General features: G+C 48.2%; 8 protein-coding genes across 8 annotated transcripts, besides 11 other annotated features; all 8 read right to left on the reverse strand.

Moving 5' to 3' along the window:
* On the reverse strand, window positions 1-571 carry Tc00.1047053510265.4 (hypothetical protein, conserved; the record flags this gene model as incomplete). The annotated part of the gene is made up of 1 exon (XM_808739.1): window positions 1-571. A coding segment is annotated over one exon (571 nt), but the record flags the coding sequence as incomplete, so codon positions are not given.
* Window positions 1-21,729: part of a sequence feature (heterozygous, non-Esmeraldo-like haplotype) that runs on past the window's edge.
* Window positions 1,018-1,055: a sequence feature (AT_rich).
* On the reverse strand, window positions 1,171-2,175 carry Tc00.1047053510265.10 (quinone oxidoreductase, putative; the record flags this gene model as incomplete). The annotated part of the gene is made up of 1 exon (XM_808729.1): window positions 1,171-2,175. One exon carries the CDS (start codon window positions 2,173-2,175, stop codon window positions 1,171-1,173), a length of 1,005 nt encoding a protein of 334 aa, XP_813822.1.
* Window positions 2,451-2,517: a sequence feature (A-rich).
* On the reverse strand, window positions 2,654-4,621 carry Tc00.1047053510265.14 (hypothetical protein, conserved; the record flags this gene model as incomplete). The annotated part of the gene is made up of 1 exon (XM_808738.1): window positions 2,654-4,621. The coding sequence occupies one exon, from the start codon at window positions 4,619-4,621 to the stop codon at window positions 2,654-2,656; it is 1,968 nt and encodes a 655-aa protein (XP_813831.1).
* Window positions 4,676-4,731: a microsatellite.
* Window positions 4,895-5,082: a sequence feature (A-rich).
* Window positions 5,254-5,280: a microsatellite.
* On the reverse strand, window positions 5,565-6,761 carry Tc00.1047053510265.20 (26S protease regulatory subunit, putative; the record flags this gene model as incomplete). The annotated part of the gene is made up of 1 exon (XM_808730.1): window positions 5,565-6,761. One exon carries the CDS (start codon window positions 6,759-6,761, stop codon window positions 5,565-5,567), a length of 1,197 nt encoding a protein of 398 aa, XP_813823.1.
* Window positions 7,305-12,572, reverse strand: Tc00.1047053510265.30 (hypothetical protein, conserved; the record flags this gene model as incomplete). The annotated part of the gene is made up of 1 exon (XM_808731.1): window positions 7,305-12,572. One exon carries the CDS (start codon window positions 12,570-12,572, stop codon window positions 7,305-7,307), a length of 5,268 nt encoding a protein of 1,755 aa, XP_813824.1.
* Window positions 12,698-12,733: a sequence feature (AT_rich).
* Window positions 12,955-13,010: a sequence feature (A-rich).
* Tc00.1047053510265.40 (hypothetical protein, conserved) lies at window positions 13,426-15,948 on the reverse strand (the record flags this gene model as incomplete). Its single annotated transcript, XM_808732.1, has 1 exon — window positions 13,426-15,948. One exon carries the CDS (start codon window positions 15,946-15,948, stop codon window positions 13,426-13,428), a length of 2,523 nt encoding a protein of 840 aa, XP_813825.1.
* Window positions 16,052-16,074: a microsatellite.
* Window positions 16,403-16,427: a microsatellite.
* Window positions 16,580-18,847, reverse strand: Tc00.1047053510265.70 (hypothetical protein, conserved; the record flags this gene model as incomplete). The annotated part of the gene is made up of 1 exon (XM_808733.1): window positions 16,580-18,847. One exon carries the CDS (start codon window positions 18,845-18,847, stop codon window positions 16,580-16,582), a length of 2,268 nt encoding a protein of 755 aa, XP_813826.1.
* Tc00.1047053510265.80 (hypothetical protein, conserved) lies at window positions 19,528-21,600 on the reverse strand (the record flags this gene model as incomplete). Its single annotated transcript, XM_808734.1, has 1 exon — window positions 19,528-21,600. One exon carries the CDS (start codon window positions 21,598-21,600, stop codon window positions 19,528-19,530), a length of 2,073 nt encoding a protein of 690 aa, XP_813827.1.
* Window positions 19,561-19,590: a microsatellite.

Raw genomic sequence — 21,729 nt, forward strand, 5'->3', positions numbered from 1 at the left:
CATAAGATTGCACCTGCCCACCATTGGAAAAAAAAGTTAAAAATGAGCCAACAGACGTTGAGTTATCATTACTCCCGTTCCTCGCATCAGCTGTGGGGGAAAGTGTTCCCCCCTTGGATGGAGTGGCAGGGGTGGGCACCGGAGATGGAATCGACAAGTAGACATTGTCTTCAAACTGTTGGCTAAGTATTTCCTCCGCGGCAGTGGTACTCGAACGTGTCCTGTCACGCAACAAGAAATCGCAGTTCACTGAATGTTCATCACTAAAAAGACTCGAAGTACTGTGGGCTTCGTTCCATTGCACATTCAAATTTCGAAAAGAACTAACATGTGCGGAATTATCGGTTCGGGTTATCGGTGTGTTGACCGCCTGTTCGGTACTTTGCAAATGGATTCTTTTTCCCTCCGCGCATCGATTTTTTGTATCCCGTGCAGAGCTGAAGTCCCCACTCGCTGCCGGTGTTGGGAATAGTTTTTCCGAGTCTCCCACAATCACCCAGCCATCCGCAGTATCCGCTGTGACAGGAGAGGCGGATGCAGATCTTGCCCCTTTCAATTTCCTCTGAGACATGCGGTTTCTTCTCACTACAGATGTGGTTGTGGTATGTCGTCGTGGAAAAGCCTCCGCTGCAGGGATATATATATAATTATATGTATATGTAGACAGTTTTTACTTTCTTGGAGAGATACGCCTTGGCTTTGCTCCTTCTCTCTCTCTCCTTTCCTTTTTTTCTTCGTTGTGGTGATTTTTAAATGATGCTTCAAAACACCCTTGAAAGATAGGGACATGTTGCAAGAAAAAAAAGAAAAGAAAAGAGGGTACACACACAAACACAACCGAATGAAAAATAGGACTTCCCTGACCAAGACCCGATTTCTGTTACCCCCCCCCCCTTAAATTTACTTCATTTTTTGATTATTTGTGGCCTGGTCAATTATGGAACCCACTCCCTTCTCCCGCCACCACCTCCCTCTACAGCTCTGCCACAAACCGTGTTTTCCCCTGATAGCCCCGCCAAAAAAAAAAGAAAAAAAAATAATAATAATGATAATTACCAATAGCCATGTATCAATAACAAGATATTTAAATTCACCTATTGGCCTTTGAATGGGTAGTAAAGATCAAATTCATATTGATAATATTGCGTTTTAAATAAACTGTTCTCCAGATCAATTTGCCTTGGAGTTGCAATAAAGCAGAACTTTGCCTGTGGACATGCGATTCTCCAAGTAGCGGTGCGCTTCCGCAGCATCTGCGAGGGAGAACTCTCGGCTGTACGTCACCTGAATTTTCTTGGAAGTGAACCAGTTCCAAATATCTGCAAAGCGTCGTGCCTTTTCTTCAGGATCCCGAATGTAATCGGCAAGGAATGGTCGCTGTAAGTACACACTTCCAGCGTCCTTAAGACGTAGCGGGGACACCGCGTCCACAGCACCACTTGCATTACCAAATGAAATCATAAATCCACGTGGACGCAGCACAGAGAGGCTTCCCTCAAACGTTGACTTTCCCACGCCATCGTAGACGGCATCAAAGCCGCCAGGCACCAACCTACGCACCTCTAACGTCCAGTCTGGAGAGGCCAGATAATCCACAACATGATCTGCATGGCCAACGGTGCGTGCGAGTTCTGCCTTCTTTTCACCGCCACAGACACCAACAACAAACGCACCACGAAGTTTTGCCATTTGGCACACAAGCAGTCCCGTACCACCCGCAGCAGCGTGGACGAGGACTCGTGATTCAGGTCCACAGGGGTAGCTGTCGTGCGTCAGGTAGTGCGCTGTCAATCCTTGGCAAAGAAGCGCCGCAGCTGCCTTGTCTTCTACGCCATCCGGCACCAAATTCGCATTGGCCATCTTTACAACACAATACGTCGCGTAGGAGCCAGTGACATTGCCAAAGTACGCCACGCGCTGACCAATGTTAGGTGACACCACGTTTGCCCCTTTCTTCACAACAGTCCCCACGCCCTCCTCGCCTGGAACAAACGGCAGATTGGGCTTTTTGTAAAGACCTGAGCGGAAGTAAGTGTCAACAAAATTAACGCCCGCGTAGCTGTTGTGTACAAGCACCTCGTCGTCTCCAAGCAAAATGGTTTCGGGATCGCAACCACAGGAAGAGGTAACACGAAGCACATCCGCAGGGCCGTAGCTTGGAACCTCAACCTGCATTTCACACGTGAGGGCAGTCTCAGTAAATCAATGATTGCAATCCAAATTTTTCCCTGCTGCTTTTCGGTTTCTTTGTTTAGATATGACTTTCTGGGCAATTGTGTTTTCCTTCGATGGGAGCACAGTAGGGAAGGGACACCGATATTTTGTCTTTTGAGCAGAACATGCAAAACGCAATGGTAGATCAAGTATCCATGAAAAACGCACCCGCAAACGCACCAAAAGACTCACGCGGAGTTAAATCAACCAACCAGCAAAGGCATTGAATAACGCGGAACAAAAAAAAAAGAAAAACCGGGACACACACAGACACAAAAGAAGAAAAAAAGCTAAAATGAAAACTGCATTGGCTACTGCGGACCAATACACGTATGCATGAAGTACTCCCACTGTTTTTTTTTTTTTCTTTACCATTTTAGGTTTTAATCTTTTTTTGAGTTCCCTCTCGGTTCGCTTTTTTTTTTTTTTTGTTAATTGTTCAAATGTACAAAGGCTCCTTTCGTAAGAATAGCAAGACAAAGGCCAGTGCGTACCACTGCGAGAATTCATTAAGTGCCACCTCAACGTAATAGTCCTCCACACGCATGAGGGTGTTGGAGAAGGCAACAAAAAGTATTTGCGGCACAATAATACCCAACGCATAAGGTACACACATTCCACGGTAACGCAGATAAAGTGATGTCTGGCTCTCTGATGTGGTGAGCCTTCCTTGTTTTGACCCTGTTGCAGCAGCACGGCCAATGGTTGCCATAACTGTTGTAAGCTGAAAAAGATTTATCAGCCAACCCAACATTTCACAGGCTATAGCAATCGTCTGAATCTTCACACATCGAGCGGTCGTGAATTGTCTGTGTCCATCAGAAGCAGTAAACTTTGTTGGAATACTGTCCTCATCACAGGTGCCTTGAAATACATAGGCAAAGAAGGTAGTAATGGATACCAATGAAACCGTCACAATCTTTATCGTCGGCGGTCGCTCGTATGCACAACCCCAACCGATGCATACAAGCTGTTGCATCACAAATACTGCCGTACGGGTACACACAGATAGCAAAATAGAAAGAATATCAATGCTACCGTTTGGTTTTGCCACTGAGGAGCCTGAAAGTATACGATACTGTATTAAACGCAGTAGACAAACACCTCCTCGTAAAATGAGACATGTCAGGACAAGCCATTGCAATGGCGGATATAAAATCAACAAGTATTGACTGCAAATATTTCGTATTTTGCTCCGAAAAGCGTCGCAGCATGCTGTGGAGCATCTTCGCCTGGAGTCTGAGTTCGTGGCCGCTGAATTTGCATTCTCGGCTTCTGGTGTTGTCTCCCAAACATTTTCTAATGACGTCAAATTCAACCCACGTCTTTCATTTTGTCCATTTGTTGAGGGTCTCGCTTTTCCTCTCTCCGCCTCATTGATATTGCCACGCCTAGAGCCACCAAACTCAGTTGAAGAATTTGTGTGATCAACACCTCCGCTGCTTTCGCTGAGGCGTTCTAAAGATGTGGTCTCGGAATGTTTTTGAGACAAAGATCCACATGGTAAAATGAGAAATAACAAAATTCCAAATAATACAATGTATGCTACCAAGTAAAATAGGTAGATTTTCTCTGTAGAAATGTACTCCGAGCTTCCTTTTCCATCTGCATTTGACATGCGAACCTGAATATTCACCTTCATAGGTATATGGCTACACTGCGCGAGTACAGCAATGACGTGGGAGCGGGTTTGCAGCTGCCGAATGCCATTGGAAGCTTGGTATGCACCAAAACTGTCAATGTGAATAGTGAAGAGAGCTGGGAAACTGCATATTCCTCCTTCAACCCCACTTGGTGAATCCCAATCGACGCTTGGCTTTCCCGTGGATTTTTCCTCTTTCTTTGGACCGGGGTAACTGGACATCGCTTCCATTTCATTCAACAAATTCTGCCAATTACGATACTCAAAAAATTTTAACACCAATACCGTCTCCAATGCCATATAAGTTCTATCCACAAAATGTGTTAAATCTTGACTGGAATAATTTATCGTTGCCTCTTTTCCATGAAATATACCCAGTTGACTTTCACGGTACAGTCGAGGCTGTGTCGTTAACAAACATACGCTGAATGGAGAGATAACTCCTGGATCCGTCCCTGATATAAGCTTTTTAACGTATGTCCTATAACTGTTCACATCGTAGTGGGTAGAGAGCACCTGCACTTCGATTTCTCCCTCAGTAACCATAAAAAAAGGTCGATTTTTTTCGTTCAGTACAAACCACTGTTTCTGCAGCCCACACTGGAACGACCCCTCCTGTGTGCTCGGTAGCGACCCCAACTCAAACTCAAATTCCCCGTGACCAGCAGAATTCCCCGCCACCACCGCCGAAAAAGAGAAAAAAAAACTAAATAAAATAATAACAAGAAAAAGGTTGGCACCACCCAACATGCACACCATGGGCATCCGTGTTCGCTTCCAAGGCAGCCAAAAAGAAAAAAAAAGGAATACCTATGCGTTTATATACATATATACATGTGTGTATACGTGTATGTGTATATATATATATGTAGATAACTGTAATATCGATATGGAACAGCAAGAAGAAAAAAAAGGGTACTGCGATCGAATCAATGGAGAGAATAGTCGAGTGAATCAAGAATAAGCGGTGAGCATGACAAAATAAACACAACAACAACAACAAAACATATTTCAAAGGTGCAGCTCCAGTGGGACGGGGAAAAAAAAAGAAGAAGAAAAAGAAGCCGCAAAAGGAAGAAAGAAAAACACAACTATATATACACAAAAGAAAACCGAACAGGGACACACACACACAAAAGGAGAGAGAGACAAAAAAAAAAAAGGGGGGGGGGGGGGAAGGAAAGGGAAGAAAACAAAAAAAAAAATGGCAGAAGAAAGAAAAAAAAGGTAGGAAACACTGGAAACTAGGGTTTCGTAAAGAAAGAAGGGGAAGTCAAATATTGCCGCGTAAACATCAAAAACAACAACAACAAACAAAAGTGTTAAAAGTGCAAGCCAACAGCACAAAAACAACAATTAATAGAAGCAACGCAAAAATAAACACTTCCGACACAAAAAACAACAGCAACAACAACAACAAGAACGTCAATAATGCAAAAGGACATCCTCATATCTTTCACATGACCCCTTTTTCCTCATCGGTTTCCCGTCTTTATCTTCGCCCTCCTCCTTGGATCCCCCCGCCCCCCAATCCCCCTTAAAATCTCAAATCCCCTAGCGCTGGTACAAATATAAAGGTGCCGTCCCTCCATCCTTGAGCTTCTCTTCTTCTTCTTCTTCCCAATCTCAATTCACTCCACTCCTTGCAACGCTTCCCACATCGCATGACTTCTCACTTCTCTCTTTCCCTTATTTTTCTTTTTTCTGCTTATTGATCGGCATACTGATGCGGAGCACCCTCGAGCTTCTTCGCCTCAGCAACCTTGCGCGTCGCCTTGTTGAAATCCTCATTCGTCACATAATCCCTACCTGCGCGGACAGCAAACATACCAGCCTCAGTGCACACATTCCGTAAATCGGCACCATTGAATCCCTCCGAAAGCTTCACGAGAGAATCATAGTCAATGTCACCTTGTTTGGTAAGCTTTGATGCATGAATTTTCAGTACATCAAGTCGGCCTGCTTCATTCGGCAGACCAATTTCAATTTTGCGGTCAAGACGTCCAGGCCGCATGAGTGCCGAGTCAAGGGTGTCAGGGCGGTTCGTTGCCATAATCACCTTCACTTTTCCCAGCTTGTCAAAACCATCAAGTTGATACAACAGCTCCATCAGGGTGCGTTGAATTTCTCGGTCAGAGGACGTCCCATCAATGCGTTTCCCACCAATGGCATCCACCTCATCAATGAAGATGATGCAGGGCTCGTGTTCCCGTGCATAGGCAAACATTTCACGCACAACCCGAGCAGATTCACCAATATATTTATCCACAATCGACGATGCCACAACCTTCAAAAAGGCAGCATCCACGTTTGATGCAATCGCCTTTGCCAGAAGCGTTTTACCGGTTCCAGGGGGTCCGTAGAGCAAAACACCTTTGGGTGGTGTGATGCCTACACGCAGGAAGAGCTCCGGGTTCGTCAGTGGCAATTCCACTACCTCTCGCATCTGACGCATTTGCTCCTGTAATCCACCAATTTCCTGAAAGGAAACATTCTTCTCATCTCCCGTGATTTGCATGTTGTACACCTGAGGATCAACTGCACGCGGCAGCACCTTGACGATTGTCAGTGTGATGATCTCTAAAGCCACGCGGGCACCAAATTTAAGTTTCTCTCTTTTGATGCTTTTTTTGTACCCAACAAGGTGGCGTGCACCGGAGATGCTCTGCACAATGTAACGTTCTTCATCCACCTGTCGAAGTATCTCACCCACATATTGTCCAATACTCAACAATGCACTGATTTGGTCTTGCACATGTTCCAGCTCCTCCTGCTGAGCCTTCACTTCTTGCATCAGACCCCGGAGACGCTCCTGTGCGGCATTGCGAACCGCCGTCTTATTGATGACATCCTGCCGCAGCTCCTCCCTCTCAGGGTTGGCGTGATACCCCAATTGCTTCTGCATCTGCAAGAAAAATCCGGATATTGTTTTGTTTTGAGCCAATCCGCGAAGTAAATGAAAAAAAAAAAAGAAGGAAAGAGAATAGAAATGGCACCTACTCCTTATCTAATTGCTACCCTAAAAACCAAAAAAAAAAAAAAAACGTCACAAGCAGACATGCCCCAGAGCCTCGGAATACCATGTGGCTTGTCCCCCCATTTCAACCCGCCCTTGCCACGTTATCGGGGGAGGGAGACAATGGCGAAGTATCTCCTTCAGCTAATGGGAGATGCGCATAATTAGAAATTATCGTGCTGGGTAGGCATCTATATTTCTGTAAAAAGATAAAAAAGCCTCACTCCTAACGCGGTAAATTATTTGCCCGGAATAATCTCAACGACAATAAACAAAATGGGGGGCAAACGCATAACAGAGACGGAATGAAATAATATTCCACGACAATCATTGAAAAGAGCAGAGATGTCTGTTTCCTTTTACCAAGACGGCCTTCTTGTCTTGCTTCATTCTCTCGTTTTTTTTTTTATGCGTGTGTGTTGATCGCCCCTCTCAATCATCGATTAAGCATTGCTGCAAGAAGAGCGTCTCTTCCTTCACATCCGCTGCGAAAGCACGTGCAACATCCTGCGGCGTCCGTAATGGCCCCGCCCGCACTCCGTATGACACGCGCCAAACAAATCGCGTTCTTCCATTTCCACCGCACATCGACATCAATTTGACACCGTCCACCATGTTCCAATAGACAGGCGGTGTAATGATGCCAGAAGCCCCAGCATCACTCGCCGTCGTCGCACCTTTCACCGGTGCCGGCAATTCCGACAGCGCCTCCATGTCTTCGTCGAGATGAAAATCCCACCTTTTACTGGTAGACAAATGGGATTTACTGCCAGAGAGATTTGAGACGCTACAGTCTCCATGCTCGCCAGCCGTAGCGGTGGGAGAAGAACCGCCGTTGATGAGGTGACGCAAAGAACATCCATCGTTTGTGGCGGCTAAGATTGCCCGTGCCATGGGGCTTCCTGCTTCAACGGACTCAACCACCATGTCACGTGAAACTCGGAAACCAACAGGTTCGAGCGCTACACTCCCGTCGCCTCCGCCACGCACGATCTGGACAGACAATTGAGCAAGACGATACTGCTGTACCTGAAGCACAACCGATTCTTCTGTTGAACGCGCCGCCGCCGCGAGGGATGCACGCAACTCTTCAATACTTTCAACACGGCGATGATTGACACCAACAATAAGATAGACAAAATGAGAATAAAACGCCACATCACTTGTAGCTGCTTCTGCTTCTTCCATCAGCCCTGCATTCAAACCATATTGGTCCCTGTCTCGCTTCTGTAAATTATTAAATCGCAATGTGTCTGCGATACGCAGAGCTTGTTGACGCTTCGCCGCGTATACCTGAAATGAAAAGTCATGATTGCTCTGAATACGTTGTAATCGCAACGTCCCGCGTTGTACACGAATTCCCCATCGCCCTGACGGAGCTTCAGGTTTGCGGTTGATGACAATCGTAGCAACACTGCGCTTGCGCTGTGCCGGTGTTACTGGCGTACATTGTGGACTGCACGCTGGCAGAACCTCCTTCTCCCCACTTTTTCCACCGTCAGTTTCCACAGTTGCGCCCTCCTGTGATGCAATTTGGCCGTATTCGCCTCCCTCTTTCCCAGCAGTTCCAAACGCAGAGAGGCGATTTACCACCGTTGCATCCTCACCTTCTGTTACCCCGATGTTTTCTTCCCCACGTTGAGAACACAAGACAAGTTGCAACCGCAAAAATTCTTCCTCTCCATGAACTTTTTTCCGCTGCAGACGTTCCAGTACATCGCGTTGTGAGACAACCACCTCCCCATTGACACGGCTCAACACGTATTTGCCATCCACAGTCTCAGTGCTAGCAACACCTGGGAGTGATGGTGGGTCAAAGACAATTTTAAGCCCGGAAGAGCTGTCTGCATGAATTAACTGTGAGAGATTCAGTAGCGCGAGGGAGTTACTACCAAATTTTAAACCCCATCCCCCCGTGAATGGACCCCTTCGATTTAATACAAGCTCAATGGTCTCTGGAAGCTTTTCACCAGCGATGAGGCAAGGAGCACCACAGCCACCAAAAACTTGAAGAGTGGCGCGGAACTGAAGACATACCTCCCGCCGTTTTCCAAGTTTCACAAACACAGCAGCCACTTGACGACGCTCCGTCACCGCCGTGTCATTGATGCCAGTCAAAACCCACTTGCATTGCCTCAGAAACTTGCGGGAGTTCACATCCTCAGCCCCCAAACGGGATTCAGCAGTAGCAACCCCATCAGTTAAAATTGAGGTTGGAGGCGGAAAGACGTCATGGAATTGGGAGAGTGGTAAGCCTTCACTTGTATTTATAAGCGGCAAAAAAGAATCATCATCGCCGGCACGTAACAGACTCTCCGTCCCACCCATTGCCTTTAGAATAAATTGAGAAAGGGCCACAAACTGCGGATTCGCCCCATCGCTTTTTTTGGTTGCATTTCCCTTCTGATGCTCATTCTGCCCTAACATTTCATTTCGGAATACTTTCTGAATGGCAGGACTGTAAGGGACGTTTGCCCCCCAGCGTAGTCGACACTCCGACACTACAGTCACATCGTCGATCGCAGAAAGATAAAGGGTGGAAGTGAGGTGAATACCCCATTTTTGTTCCTCTGATCGACGACGCAGTCGCAGCTCCAGCTCCAGGACCATATTATCATCCTTTGGATTTTCCACTGTCGCCAAACTACTACCCATATCCGTCATCCCTGTTGTGGCATTGGGCGGCAGCATTGCCGACGTGTCGGCTTTTGCCAGCTCCTGAATAACTTCCTCCCGCCTCTTGAAACTTTCATGTTTGCCACGCTTAAATTGATACTCAGCGCATGACTCCAACGCATCATGATCGCGACAGTAACATGCCCGGCAGAACGTTGGACTTGTCAGCCACCGTGTCTCGGTATCAAGTTCTCGCCGCACGCGGTGAATTTTGTGCTGCAGTGCACTGTCATCCTCACGCTCCACACCGACAAGGATAAAATACTCACGTAGCATATGCCCTAATGCAGCCAATCCATTTCTTACAACGGCATGCACATGAATCGTAAATAGGCGGTCAATTGTTTTTAGTGCATCGTCGCCCGTACGCGGAGCGGCAAGAACAAGATTGCCGTTCAGCTGTCGCTCCACGTGTCCAAGAGCCACGTACTCCTCACGCACTGGCGGAGTAAAAAATTCCTCAGCAAGTAGACCATTAGACAAACGTGCCCCAATTGTTGTGCAGCCCAACACAAGACTCTGACTTACAAGTGATGACGCCAAGGAAAATTTAGCGACGGTATCTCCAGATGTTTGCGAAGATTCCTTTTCAATTGATTTCCCAGCAAGCGGCAAACGCTGCAGACGCAACCGATCATTCTCAAGCACACGCGCAGCGTCAAAGTGAATAGATTTCATCGGAGGCTTGTCCTCAAGGATAGTGAAAGTTATATCAATCGGACGAATAATAAAACGGCGAAACAACAACGGAGATGATTCGCTGCGAATGTCAAGTAATAAACGACAGGAATCGCTCATGCCAAGCAGTAGCTGTGGGGCGTGTGCCTCACGAAGAAGAGTCAACATATTCGATCGGGTCATAATAGGGTGTTGCGTGTTTTCCGGTGCAAAAAGTTCGGAAGGGTAGACTCCACGAAGAAATGGGATGAAGACATCCTCCAGACTACATTCCGCGGCCTCAGATTCATTATTCACCAGCATGACATGTTCCGCCTTTACTGTTGTAAGCATGCGACGATGGGCATCAGCACGGTACTCTGGACGTAGCACGACATCACCTGGAAGGACACGACGTCCGCCGTGACGTAGACGCCGCGACGCCATCATATTCCACACAGAACAGCGGAGGGCACTCAACCAACGCCGCCGCCATACATATGGCGTTCGTGCAACTGTCTGTGACCAGTCACCTCCAACAAGAATGTAGTTCTTGAGTACTTGACGCACAGTGGCGTCCGTGGAGACACGTTTTGCCCGTGCTGCAGTGATTGGATTTGGCCGCGATAAAAAATGACGCATTGCCATTGGAGCATTTCTCCGGTGAAGGGCGTTAAGGAGAGCGGACTTAAAAAATCCATGAAGCACATCCGTAGCGGCTCGTGCTAATGACGCCTCACGATTGGCACAGAAGAAGACTGCACCCACTTCCTGCACGGCTCGTAGGCGGTGTTCAAGCTCGTGACGACTGCCGCAACTTACACGACGCAGTAATAGTTCGACTTCATTCAAAGGCTGCCAGAGAGACAAATCACCAAAAAGATCGGCACAAGACTTTTCATCTTCCACGGCACGAACCGATCCCACACGTAATACAAATCCCGGATGACGCATCGTGTTGAGCAAGAGTAAATGTTCGCGCTGCAGATGATTGGGACCCACCGCGCAAAGAACGGCTCCACATGACATTTTGGATACCGCAGTACATGTATGAAATGCACGTTGTGGTATATTAAAAAGCGCCGCCATGTGCCCAATGGCATTCTGCAATGAGACATTCTCAGTGTAGAGGACAAACAGAAACGCCGGACTTTTACTGGGTGGGAGATTTTCTGTAAATCCAATAACAGGTGGAGGAGCTGTGTCAAGGTATAACATGACGTCTTCCAAGGAGAGATGCCTTCCCAAACTCTTCTTGTCATTCGATGCTGCCCCTTGCAAAGCTTGCGCCTCTTTCATCCTTTTCTGAACAGCAAGTGGCAGATGCTGCAGTGTTTGCCGACGGAGATGCAACACAAAGCACAGGAGACACACAGCATCCGAGGATGAGAGTGGTTCCAGCCGAACCACACCGCCTTCTGGTACAAACCATGGTGTACGGACACCGTGAACAACGACTTTTTCTTCACTCTGAAGTTGACAGGACACTGACTCTTGAGACTGTTGTTTCCGCTCCTCCTTGTCTGGAGGAATGCCACCGCTCTCACCTAGTGATGAAGGCACGGTAGAGAAAGACGAAGAGGTAGCGGGTACTGGTTGCTGCAGCGGTTCTTGCTCCTCAAATGACAAGAAGTCTGCATCCGTGAGTGACATCTCCACCGTCTTTCCATTCGCCGCCAACTGTTCAGGGATTTTTCCACTGTCTTTGCTTGCAAAATAAGATGCGGCGTCTACCTCCCGCATTAGGGCATCACCATAATGTAACTCGTGCAGTGACGACAGGCGGCGTATTTCCGGAAAGAGACGCTCTGTGATGCCAACATCAAACTCCACCTCTGTAAGAGCCCATTTCTTTCGCCGGCGCTCAATCTTCTCATGGGCCACGTGTGCAGCACCCGAAGCAACCGTCTCACCAGCTTGCATCTGACGATGCAGTTGTGCCTCGGACAAAAGCCGACGGTGAACTTCAAGAGAGCGAGCTACCGCCAAACTATCTTCAGAGTGTGCTGCAGGCACTGACGACGAGAATACCTTTCCGTTAGTCAGAATGGTGGGCAAAACCACGGATGCTGAACTTCCCTTATCATTTTCTTTTTGCTGGTGGAAACCCAATTTTGTTGCCTCGCCCTCTTGCTTGCCGCGCGCATCCCGTCGCCTCGATCGGCCCCTTCGAGATTTCGTTCCACCGTGTGAGGGCAAAGACTTCCCATCATGATCATCATCGTCGTCATCTCCCACAGCACTGGTGGACTGCTGACGCCTGATCTCCATGGCGGCGGCAAACCGAACACCAGGGTTTGCATGCAGCAAATGGAACGGCGCCACAAAGCGCCTGACACGCCAAATGTGGCCGGGAGCAAACAACATCTTTTCACTTCCCTCCCTTCTTTCCTTTTCCCAATCCCCCCTTTATTGTTCCTTCGTGTGTGTGTGTGTGTGTGGACGATTGAGTGGGGGCGTGCTGCGACAGCTGATTCGTCAAAGGCCATTTCAAAATAAAAAATAATAATAATAAAATAAATAAATAACAAAATCATGCGGAAGAAATGATAAATGATCAGTCCGCTACGCAAAAGAAAAGAAAAAAAAACAAGAACAAACGAACCGTCCCACGTTTAACGAACGAAAATAAAAATAGGAAATTAGACGTGGAGCACTAAGAATGGCGGGAACTATATTCTGTGTAAGCGTGCAGTTTGCCTCGAATGAGTGCGCCGTTGCCCTCCCGAGCGTTTCTACACGCACACACAAGAAAAAAAAAAAAAAATGGAAAAAAAAAAAGAAGAACAGAAAAAGAAAAAAAAAGGAGTTGCGGGTCTCTCATTAATTTCAATTTCCTCCTTTTAATTTTTCCTTCTTGTGTCCTCTTCCCATCCTTTGGACAACTCCCCCGACAGCCTCAGTTCCATTTTTATTTCTGTGGGGATCCGCTTATAGTTCTATGAGGAGGCAAAGCATACACACGTCATCTTCCGCCTACTTTCTCTCGGTAGTAAATGCCTTTTGTTTGTTTTTTGTTTTTCCCTGTGCGTGTGCATGCGGGAGGTGCTTATGGCGGATACGACAAGAAAAACAAAAAATACAGACACACCCGCAGAGTTTAAAACAAAAACCAAGGCTCCGGCGTCACGCTTATTTAAATCGACATCTCCATTCCATCAACCTCTCATTCCAGCCGCGCTGCCGCCGTTTCTTCCGCATTATCATTGATAGGTGTCGCCTACTCTGCCTGCAGTTCCTCTTTTTCCTCGTCACCGCAGGCGCCTACGGACTCCAGATACAGCTGAACCTTCTTTTCTGCTTCCGCCTCCACTTCCTCGGCGGTAGGTGGGTTCAACACATCCTCAAACATAAACGATGTCACGACGGTTCGACCCCCAAACAAGCGACCAGCGATTGCGCGTTGTGCCTCTGCCGCCTCATCAACAGACTCGTACTCCACAAACACACGACCAAAACCACCGTGAATTGGATGCATAAGTCTTTCTGTGTACTCTTCGCGTGCTCTAAGGTACTCCGCCTTGGCCCGTTCGTACTTCGCCTCCTCATCAACGTCATCATTCTCCATTTTATAGCAGTCTTCATTTTCTCCGTCAGGCGATGAAACGCCGCCCATGCTTTGATTGACGTGATGCTGTCGGTTATGGCCACCACTATTCTTGAGATTATCACCACTCTTCTTATTTGTGTTTATTCGGGACGCAAAGTAATTCTTCGGCGGTTTGGGCGGCATCGGTGGTGGGGCACGGCGGGGGATGATGAGCGTCTTAACACGACCGTACTTCTCCACCTCGCAAGTGATTTCATCCACAAGCCGCTCATACGTTTCGTCCAGCACAAGCTCCTCCTCATCAAACAAATTCAGCAACACTAAAACCCGAGTGGGGTAAATAGGCACCGTGCTGCCGTACAACGTTGAGAGGTGGGGAAATGTCTTGGCAAAGTGTAAGACAACATCCGGCAGCCGCACCGCAAACTCCACCAGTTCTTTCATGTGGTTCACCGGTTCTTCAGCCTTTGCAACGTCATCGGCGAGAACAGGCACAAGTGAGCCGGCTATCTGACCATCTTTGGCCAGCAGGGATGCACCCGAGACAGGGTCATCTGGATCAAGCGCAACGTCAATTTCGGCATGTGTGCATACCACCTTTAACCAGTCGTATAAAGGCATCAACACCACCACATTGTTTCCAAGCGTTTCGCCATGAAGTTCAGAAACAAAATCAACGGCATCCGACTCCTTTTCAAATTCTCCGTACGCCATTCCAGCCTTCACATCAAAGGCAAGAAGGGGTCCATACTGCTCAAAGACCAGTCGCAACTTCGCTGCTGAAAGTGTCAATGGAAAGCCAAGCATAACAACCTTGCGTCTGTCCACTCCAGCCAAGACCTGGTAATCGCGTGGCCGACGGATTGTGATTGGGTACGACCGTCCATCAGCAGAGATGAAAGTAAAACGTTCCGGATCACGCTGGGACTCCTCCACCAATTCCGTCACAAGGTCTGCCAGATTGACTTCAAGAAAGGCAAATGGCTTCGACTTGGCACTGTTGACCGCAATGTCAACTACGCGGTCAACATCCACAATGGCATTCGGTGGAATTTCCCGACGCTCAATATCCGCCCCCGGGCCTCCTTCTTCACGCAGCTTTTCCGTAAACTCATCCATCTCTCGTTGCACCTTCACACGACGCACCATCGGAATAATGGTGGTAAAGTAATCCAACAGTTCTTGCCGGGTGGTACGTTGAGGAAAAGAAGAAATGTGCGCACGACGCGCCTCTCGGGCACGTCGCTCCGCCTCTGGTGAAAGCTTCGGTGCCTGAAGAACAGCTAACGCCCCTGTTGTCGTTGTCAGTGCTCCCTGTTGTCCCTCCTCGGTCTCGCCACTGGCACTTGTACCCGTCAACCCACCGCTCCCACCACTACCATCATTATTGCTGCCCCCTGGAGCACTAAGAAGACTCAACAAGCTCTTTGGAATAACCGGGACAAAGTCGGCTACGGAAGGCAGAACTCTGGATGGACCCGCTGCCTTGGAAGCGTTCTCTTCGTTTGCCTCTTCTGCTCCTCTCTGCTCTTGTTCTTGTTCTTGTTGTTCTTGTAGTTGCTGGGATTCGTTGACTCCGTCATTTTTAGCCGGAGGTGGTGATGCGACTGTTGCAACCGGCGTATCTGGTGATGGAAAAACGGCGTCCCTCATAGTTTCCTTCTCGTCCTGTTGCTGAAAAATTACTGGAATCCGCTGCTGCTGCTGTTGTTGTTGTTGAATGAGGGCCAAGATCATTTCACCGGGCAATGACGATGTCATGCAACCGGCAGGTGTCTGCACTTCAGGCTGCAGCAGCTCTCGTACGTCCACCGCCTCAAATTTTTGCCGGCCACCATCCACTCTTCGTGACGTGCTAGAGGATGATGATGACCCCCGTGATCGTGAACGTCGGCGTCCCCCTCCTTTCTTAGCTCCTTCTTTGCTACCTGACCGACCTCTGCCCGTTCCATGTCGACGTCGTCGCTGTTCATCGCTCTCGGAATGCCGTCTGCTGCGGTAGCGATCACTTTCTCGGTCCTCGCTGCCACCACGGCGCCCACTCCGCGGGGAACGTGAACGCCGTTTTCCCGCGTACCGCCCGTAGCGCGTAGATTTCTTGGAGGCGCTACTGCTTCCATCAACAGCGCCATGCCGATCGGTTTCGGCATCGACGCGTCGAGCGTAGCGATCTCCACGACTGTCGCGGCCCATTTTGTGTTCCTCTTCTCTTTAGCCCTCTTTTTCCCCTCCTTTTCCTCTATTCCCCCCACCCCCAGCGCAATGCGGCGATAGAATAACAATCCCAGGAACATTCAAAAAAAAAAAAAAAAAAAAGAAGGGCAACAACAACAAGAACAAAACGGCTAAAAATTCCCTGCCGGAAGCGTGCAAGAAAATGATCGTAAGCACAAGAGACGCAAGTTGTTGTCAAATTATTGGCGGCCAATAATTACGGCCTGCGGAATCTCTTCAAATAAAAAAAAAAGCCGCGTCTATACCAATCCGCATACCTGGAATAAGACGTAAAATAGCGTAAACAAAGAACATCAATCTAAAAACGACATAAGATTCCCCTGCAAAACCATTTCCGCTACTGCTGCTGTTGTTGTTGTTGTTTTCGGTGTTTGTGTGTTCAGTTGGAATAGGGTCACACAAGGCAATGTCGTTTTTCCTTTTTTTTTTTTTTTTTTGAGTATTGAGGGAGAGGGTGGTGTTAGAGAGAAGGCGGGGATCGTTTTGAATCCTTTGAGGACGAGCATCATTTGACATTCCAGGGAACATCATTTTTAGGGCCCCTTCCCCCTCATTTCTTCGTTTCCACTTAACTCAGACATTCCGAGCTTCACTGAAGATGTAGACAGCATGCATAACGTCGAAGAAGTTCTCGCACGGCGGAAATGGGAACTGCCATGGAACGCTGCCGGCGCACGTGCTCCACACATAGCTCGAGAATCGATGTGTTGTTGTTTGCCACAGAGTCGATCTCATTCCCGTGTTTCTCCACGTGACTTCCCTCTGCATCCGTCCATACATCTCCTGCGGCTGCTGGCAATGGTAAAGATGTCGGTGTTGCCGTCACATCTGCGGCCATGGTCTCGGTAGTGTTTGGACGCTTCCCCCGATTCCCAAGAAAGACAGAAAGATATGAAGCAATGGTTTGATACTGCCGCCCTTGTCCTTCTTCATTCTTCTTCACCAATAAATCCACGGAGTCCCGTACAACCGGAAGTTCACCGCATGACAATGCCACAAGCCATAGTAAATACGCAATTGCCAGACCGCTGGAGCGGTGCATCCCAGCTGAGCAATGCACGAGGGAGCAGCACCGGGGCAGGAGGGACGGCACATTTTGAGGTCCACTACGTGCCGCGTCGAAAGGAAAAAATGGGATGCCGTGCAGAAAACAAAAGACACCCTCCTGAAAGTGTTGAGAAAGATCATACGATTCCTGATCTTCGGCGGGAATAACCAACTTAGCAATCAATCGACTTGAGCACGGAAGCTCCGCGGTGTAAATCATGTACGGACCAAAGGTTCTATACGGTTCCCAGGCCAGAGGTGAAAGACACTTCCTCAAGAGCTCGTATGCCACTTCCTGTTCTTCACCGCAGAGAAAAAGTGAACCTGCCCTCTTCACGTTTTGCAAATTGCCCTGGCTCATATCAGACCCCTCCAATAGTAGTCGACGCCAGCAATATAGCTTATTTAAAGCCATATCTTTGCTCCCCCCAATGCCCCGGAAATCATTGACATCACTCTGAGGCGGATTCGCATAACATTGTACCACTCGTGTTATGTTTAGGAAGTCAAGAAGTAGAGGCTGATACACCGGTTCCCTCCCCGAAATGTATACCTGGGAATATGACGGTTTCCACCCAGCCCCCCAGTTCCCGTCCCTCGCTTCGTCACATTGGAATGCATCAACAAGAAGTGACTGTGTTGCGCGCCGCTCCACTTCCTTCTCGCTTCCCATAACATGTCGACGCAAAATTTCTTTAAAGACTACACGATAGCGACGCACAAAGCAAAGCGCACGAGATTCCAATGGAGAAAGTGGATTCGATCGGCGGTTACTGGAGGCAGGCTCTTCTTGATACCGCAACTTTGCAACCACAACAATAAGGAAGCTTTGAAAAAATAACCGAAAAAAATCACGTATAGTGACCGGAGGACAAGGGGGAGACTGCTGTGTTTTCTCCTTCCCCTTCTCATCCTCCTTCTGCAATATTGTTCCCTGCAAAACAGGTCCAGCGGGTACGGTGACATTGTTGGCCGTGGTTTCGGAAATGGCAGCGGCATGAAAGTTATCGTGTGCTTCAAGACAGCGCTGCGGCACGTCACTCTGGTAGAACTCTTCTTCTGTCGAGTAAGCAGCGTATTTTTCTTTCTTCATTTTGATTGCGCCACATTTGTATGGCGCCTGTGTGGTGAAGTGGAACTTTCCTCTGCCACTCTTCTTGTACTTTTTGCTCTCCCACGCCACTTCTTCTTTTTCATCCTCCACTTCGTCTTCATAATCCACCTCCACCCGGGCTTCGTACAAAAAGGTAGAGTAAATAGTCAGCTGCGTTGTGTGACCACGTCCAATCCTTCGCCGCTTGCTCCGACGGCTGTGATTACCGCCAGGAAGGCGGCTTTTACCTCTCGGCGGCGTTCTCATTGCTGCGGAGGCCGTCAAAAGAGCTTCTTCAAGCGTGGGAAAGGCTGCTCTGGCAAGTGTGGTCACATTTTCTTCCTCCGGCACACGTGTCGCCTGTTGCTGCTGCTGACAGTCGTAAGAACCGCCATAGGCAACGTCACTGAGAAGCGGATTTTCAGCCCTGGATAGTAATACCTCGAGGAGTTCAACGTTCCATGTCATGGCAGCGAAAAAAAATGCAATATCCTCCTCTTCAATCCACAGGGGGCGTTCGTGGCTTGTGTCCGTGTCACCACATGCAGCTCCATGGGGCTCTTGGAACGATGAGACCGACGCGCCAATCGTCTTCGTCTCGGGAAGCGCGGATGAATCATGCACCCCAGACCTCATCCTTCCAGGCGTGGCAGCTGAGAAAAGTCCCGACCTCCCCTCCCCTGCTGCTACCTCCGGTGTGGTGTAGACTTCCGTCATGCGAAGAGTACTAAAAGTAAAGGTGTAACGACCTTCCTGTTGGTGTTTTCTTTGGTGCGTCCACTTCACCCTTTTTTCCTTCCTCCCCCACCTTCCCTGACTTCATTTCATGCATGCATTTGTGGTTACGGACGTTCACAGGGAATGCATGCGGTGCGGTCACGCCACAATGCAGAGTTCACGCGGCACAAAATTGGGAGGAGAATCAAAAACAGATGTACCAGAAATTCGCAGCTCCAACAGGACAGAAACAACAACAAAAACAACAAAAGAAGCGCAGGGCACATCAAAAAAAAAAAAAAAATGACATGCTGATGATGAAGGATAAAAAAAGAAAAAAAACACAGTTTTACTCCCGCCTCTCGGAAACCAACTCCCTCCATAACAACAATAACAAAAGGAGAAAGAAGAACATCGCTCCAAATACACAACAATATCTACACGGACAACAAAGCCGTAAATAAATAAATAAGTGCTAGCGAGAGGGAAGGAGCACAAGTAACAAAAAAGGATGTTACGCTCGCACAAACACACACACAACCATGAACCAAAACAAAAAAGGGAAGAAAAAAAAAAACACGGCATCTTTGAATTACACCGCCACAAACAACTTTAGGCGATAGAAGGAGTGAAAGGCAGAAAAGGGAGGGGAAAAGCAAACGGTCATGGATGCCACGCACTCACACACGATGGCTAACCCTTGCAGCGGCCATTTGTTGTTGCTGTTGTTGTTGTTGTTGTTGCCGGTGCTGGTGTTCCCTGTAATTAGCTGCGGCAAATGCTGTGCTTTTGGCATTATGAAGAAGCCATTTACTCAAAGTAATGTCATCATACATGACCAAAGACATCAAAGGCATGTACGCATACACGGTCCAGTGGCCATGCCCATCTCGAATCAGCTTCCGCAGGTAATACACCTGCCATGTCCAGTTGGTAGCACAACAAAAAATGTAAACCACCACAGCAACGACGGAGAGTACACGTGCGACGTTGGGTGAAACACCAAGAAAGCGCGACGCAAGTAACACATTTACACAATACGCAAATGTTGAGAAAGCCGCGTAAACAACAACACAACGACAAATGTTTTCCTGAGAGTAGTCGTTTGTTGTGCTAAAAAAGTTAAACAACAGAACACACAGATGATGTATCCACGTGGACCAACTCATTCGCTTCACCACAATCATGGAGACAAAGTCAGGAATAGTATAAATACAGCCAAGATTGCGAAGTGTATTTGTGTCCCAAACGTCAAACATAATAATATTTCCCAGGTGTGAAGTCGCAAAGGGAACCAATGAGACAAGAATGCCGGCTTTTATAAGGTTCGCAATGGTGTAAAACTTCTTATCATGAGATATACGGGCGAATGAGAGTGAGTAACGCTCCAAAAAGTAGTAGGTCATGTAGTAACTAGAGAATATGATATAGGTTCCAATAACAAAAAGCCCCAAGTGGTCACGAGTGTCCAAAACGTGATACTGCAGAAACTGAACGACTACCCAGTTCATTGCCGCCACGCAGCATGAGACAGTAAGAGCAGGTCGGTTATCAAGCGTTGCCTCCCAAGGATAATTTCCCTCCCCGACATACGCACGCACAAAAGAAGTGGGACTAAAAGTTGGTAGTGATGGGAAGAGAGAGGTAACGGTGTTACTACTGAAGCTCCCCTCCTGTGATTCTTTTCTCTGTCGGGGTTTTTCCCGTTGTTCTTGTTGTTGTCCTTGATTCTGTTGGTGTCGCCAGTCTTGACGCATATTCCCCATGGATTTCGCAGCACCATCCTGTATTTTTGCATTAAAATGTGCGTTGGACCCCGTGCATGTATGAAACAGTTCTTGTTGTTGGCGGCGATGGTGCTGGTGACGTCTATCATACAATGTGGAGCATCCCTGTCGCCGCAGCGTGGCATGTGAATCGACCATATCATGGCCTGACCTCCTTATTGTTAAGTAATTACATTCTCTCGTCTGCTCTGTCTGTACACCAGTGACACGCTGGGAGGGGGATTCCAAGTTGTCATCCTCTTTCCCTTTTTGATTCCCATCATCCACAGAGCCATTGCTATCCAGCGTCACCGCAATTAAGCTCTGACAGCAGAGACAGCGGGTATGACACGTCGACCGACATTCATCCGTGCCCACAGTAGTATTCGTGGTGGTTTCATCGAAAGAAGGGGCCATGCGGTGGTGAGTGTAAAATGCCTGTACCTCCCTCTCCATGGGCGAACCACAAGCTACAATTGCTTTCGTGGCATCGTCCCCACTGATGTCACGTATCTCAAGTGACGTGTTCCCCATTGAAGACATCATCATATTTGTCCGCAGGGCCTCGCTTTCCTGCGAAGGAAGTGAGTATTCGCCACCGCTAAACTGGTGATCGTCAGCTCGTCTTCGCAATGGTTCCGTGGACGGCATGCCATTCAAAAAATAATCTACGCCCCTACTGTTGGAGAATAATGCTGCATGCTGGCAGTAGCGATCGATATCGCTCATTTCGCTTTCAAAATCCTCTCCTTCTGATTCAACGCCGTCGCTACCATCACCACTGCCACTCTCAGAAGGGCTGCTCGTAGCCGCTGCGGCATCACTCTCGCGACTCCTGTTCAGCGTCTGCGAGGGGTGAGCGGCACTCGTACTGGAAGCATTCGATATGCGAAGAGGTTGCCGTGGATCTTCCGTGTGGATCGGATCTCCTGGCGTCTTCTTCCTCTTCGTCGTCCCGACTTCCTCCTGCCCTTCCGTACGGGGCATATCTTCGCCACTTGTTGATACGTATTCCTCCCTATTTTACTCACCGTCGGCCAAACTCTAACACACTCCGCCACTCACACAACGAAAGGACTCGACAACTGCACACTTTTTTCCCTTGCTCCCAAATGC

The sequence above is a fragment of the Trypanosoma cruzi genome, genomic scaffold (genome assembly GCF_000209065.1).
Source record: "Trypanosoma cruzi strain CL Brener 1047053516697 genomic scaffold, whole genome shotgun sequence".
Classification (NCBI taxonomy): Eukaryota; Euglenozoa; class Kinetoplastea; order Trypanosomatida; family Trypanosomatidae; genus Trypanosoma; species Trypanosoma cruzi.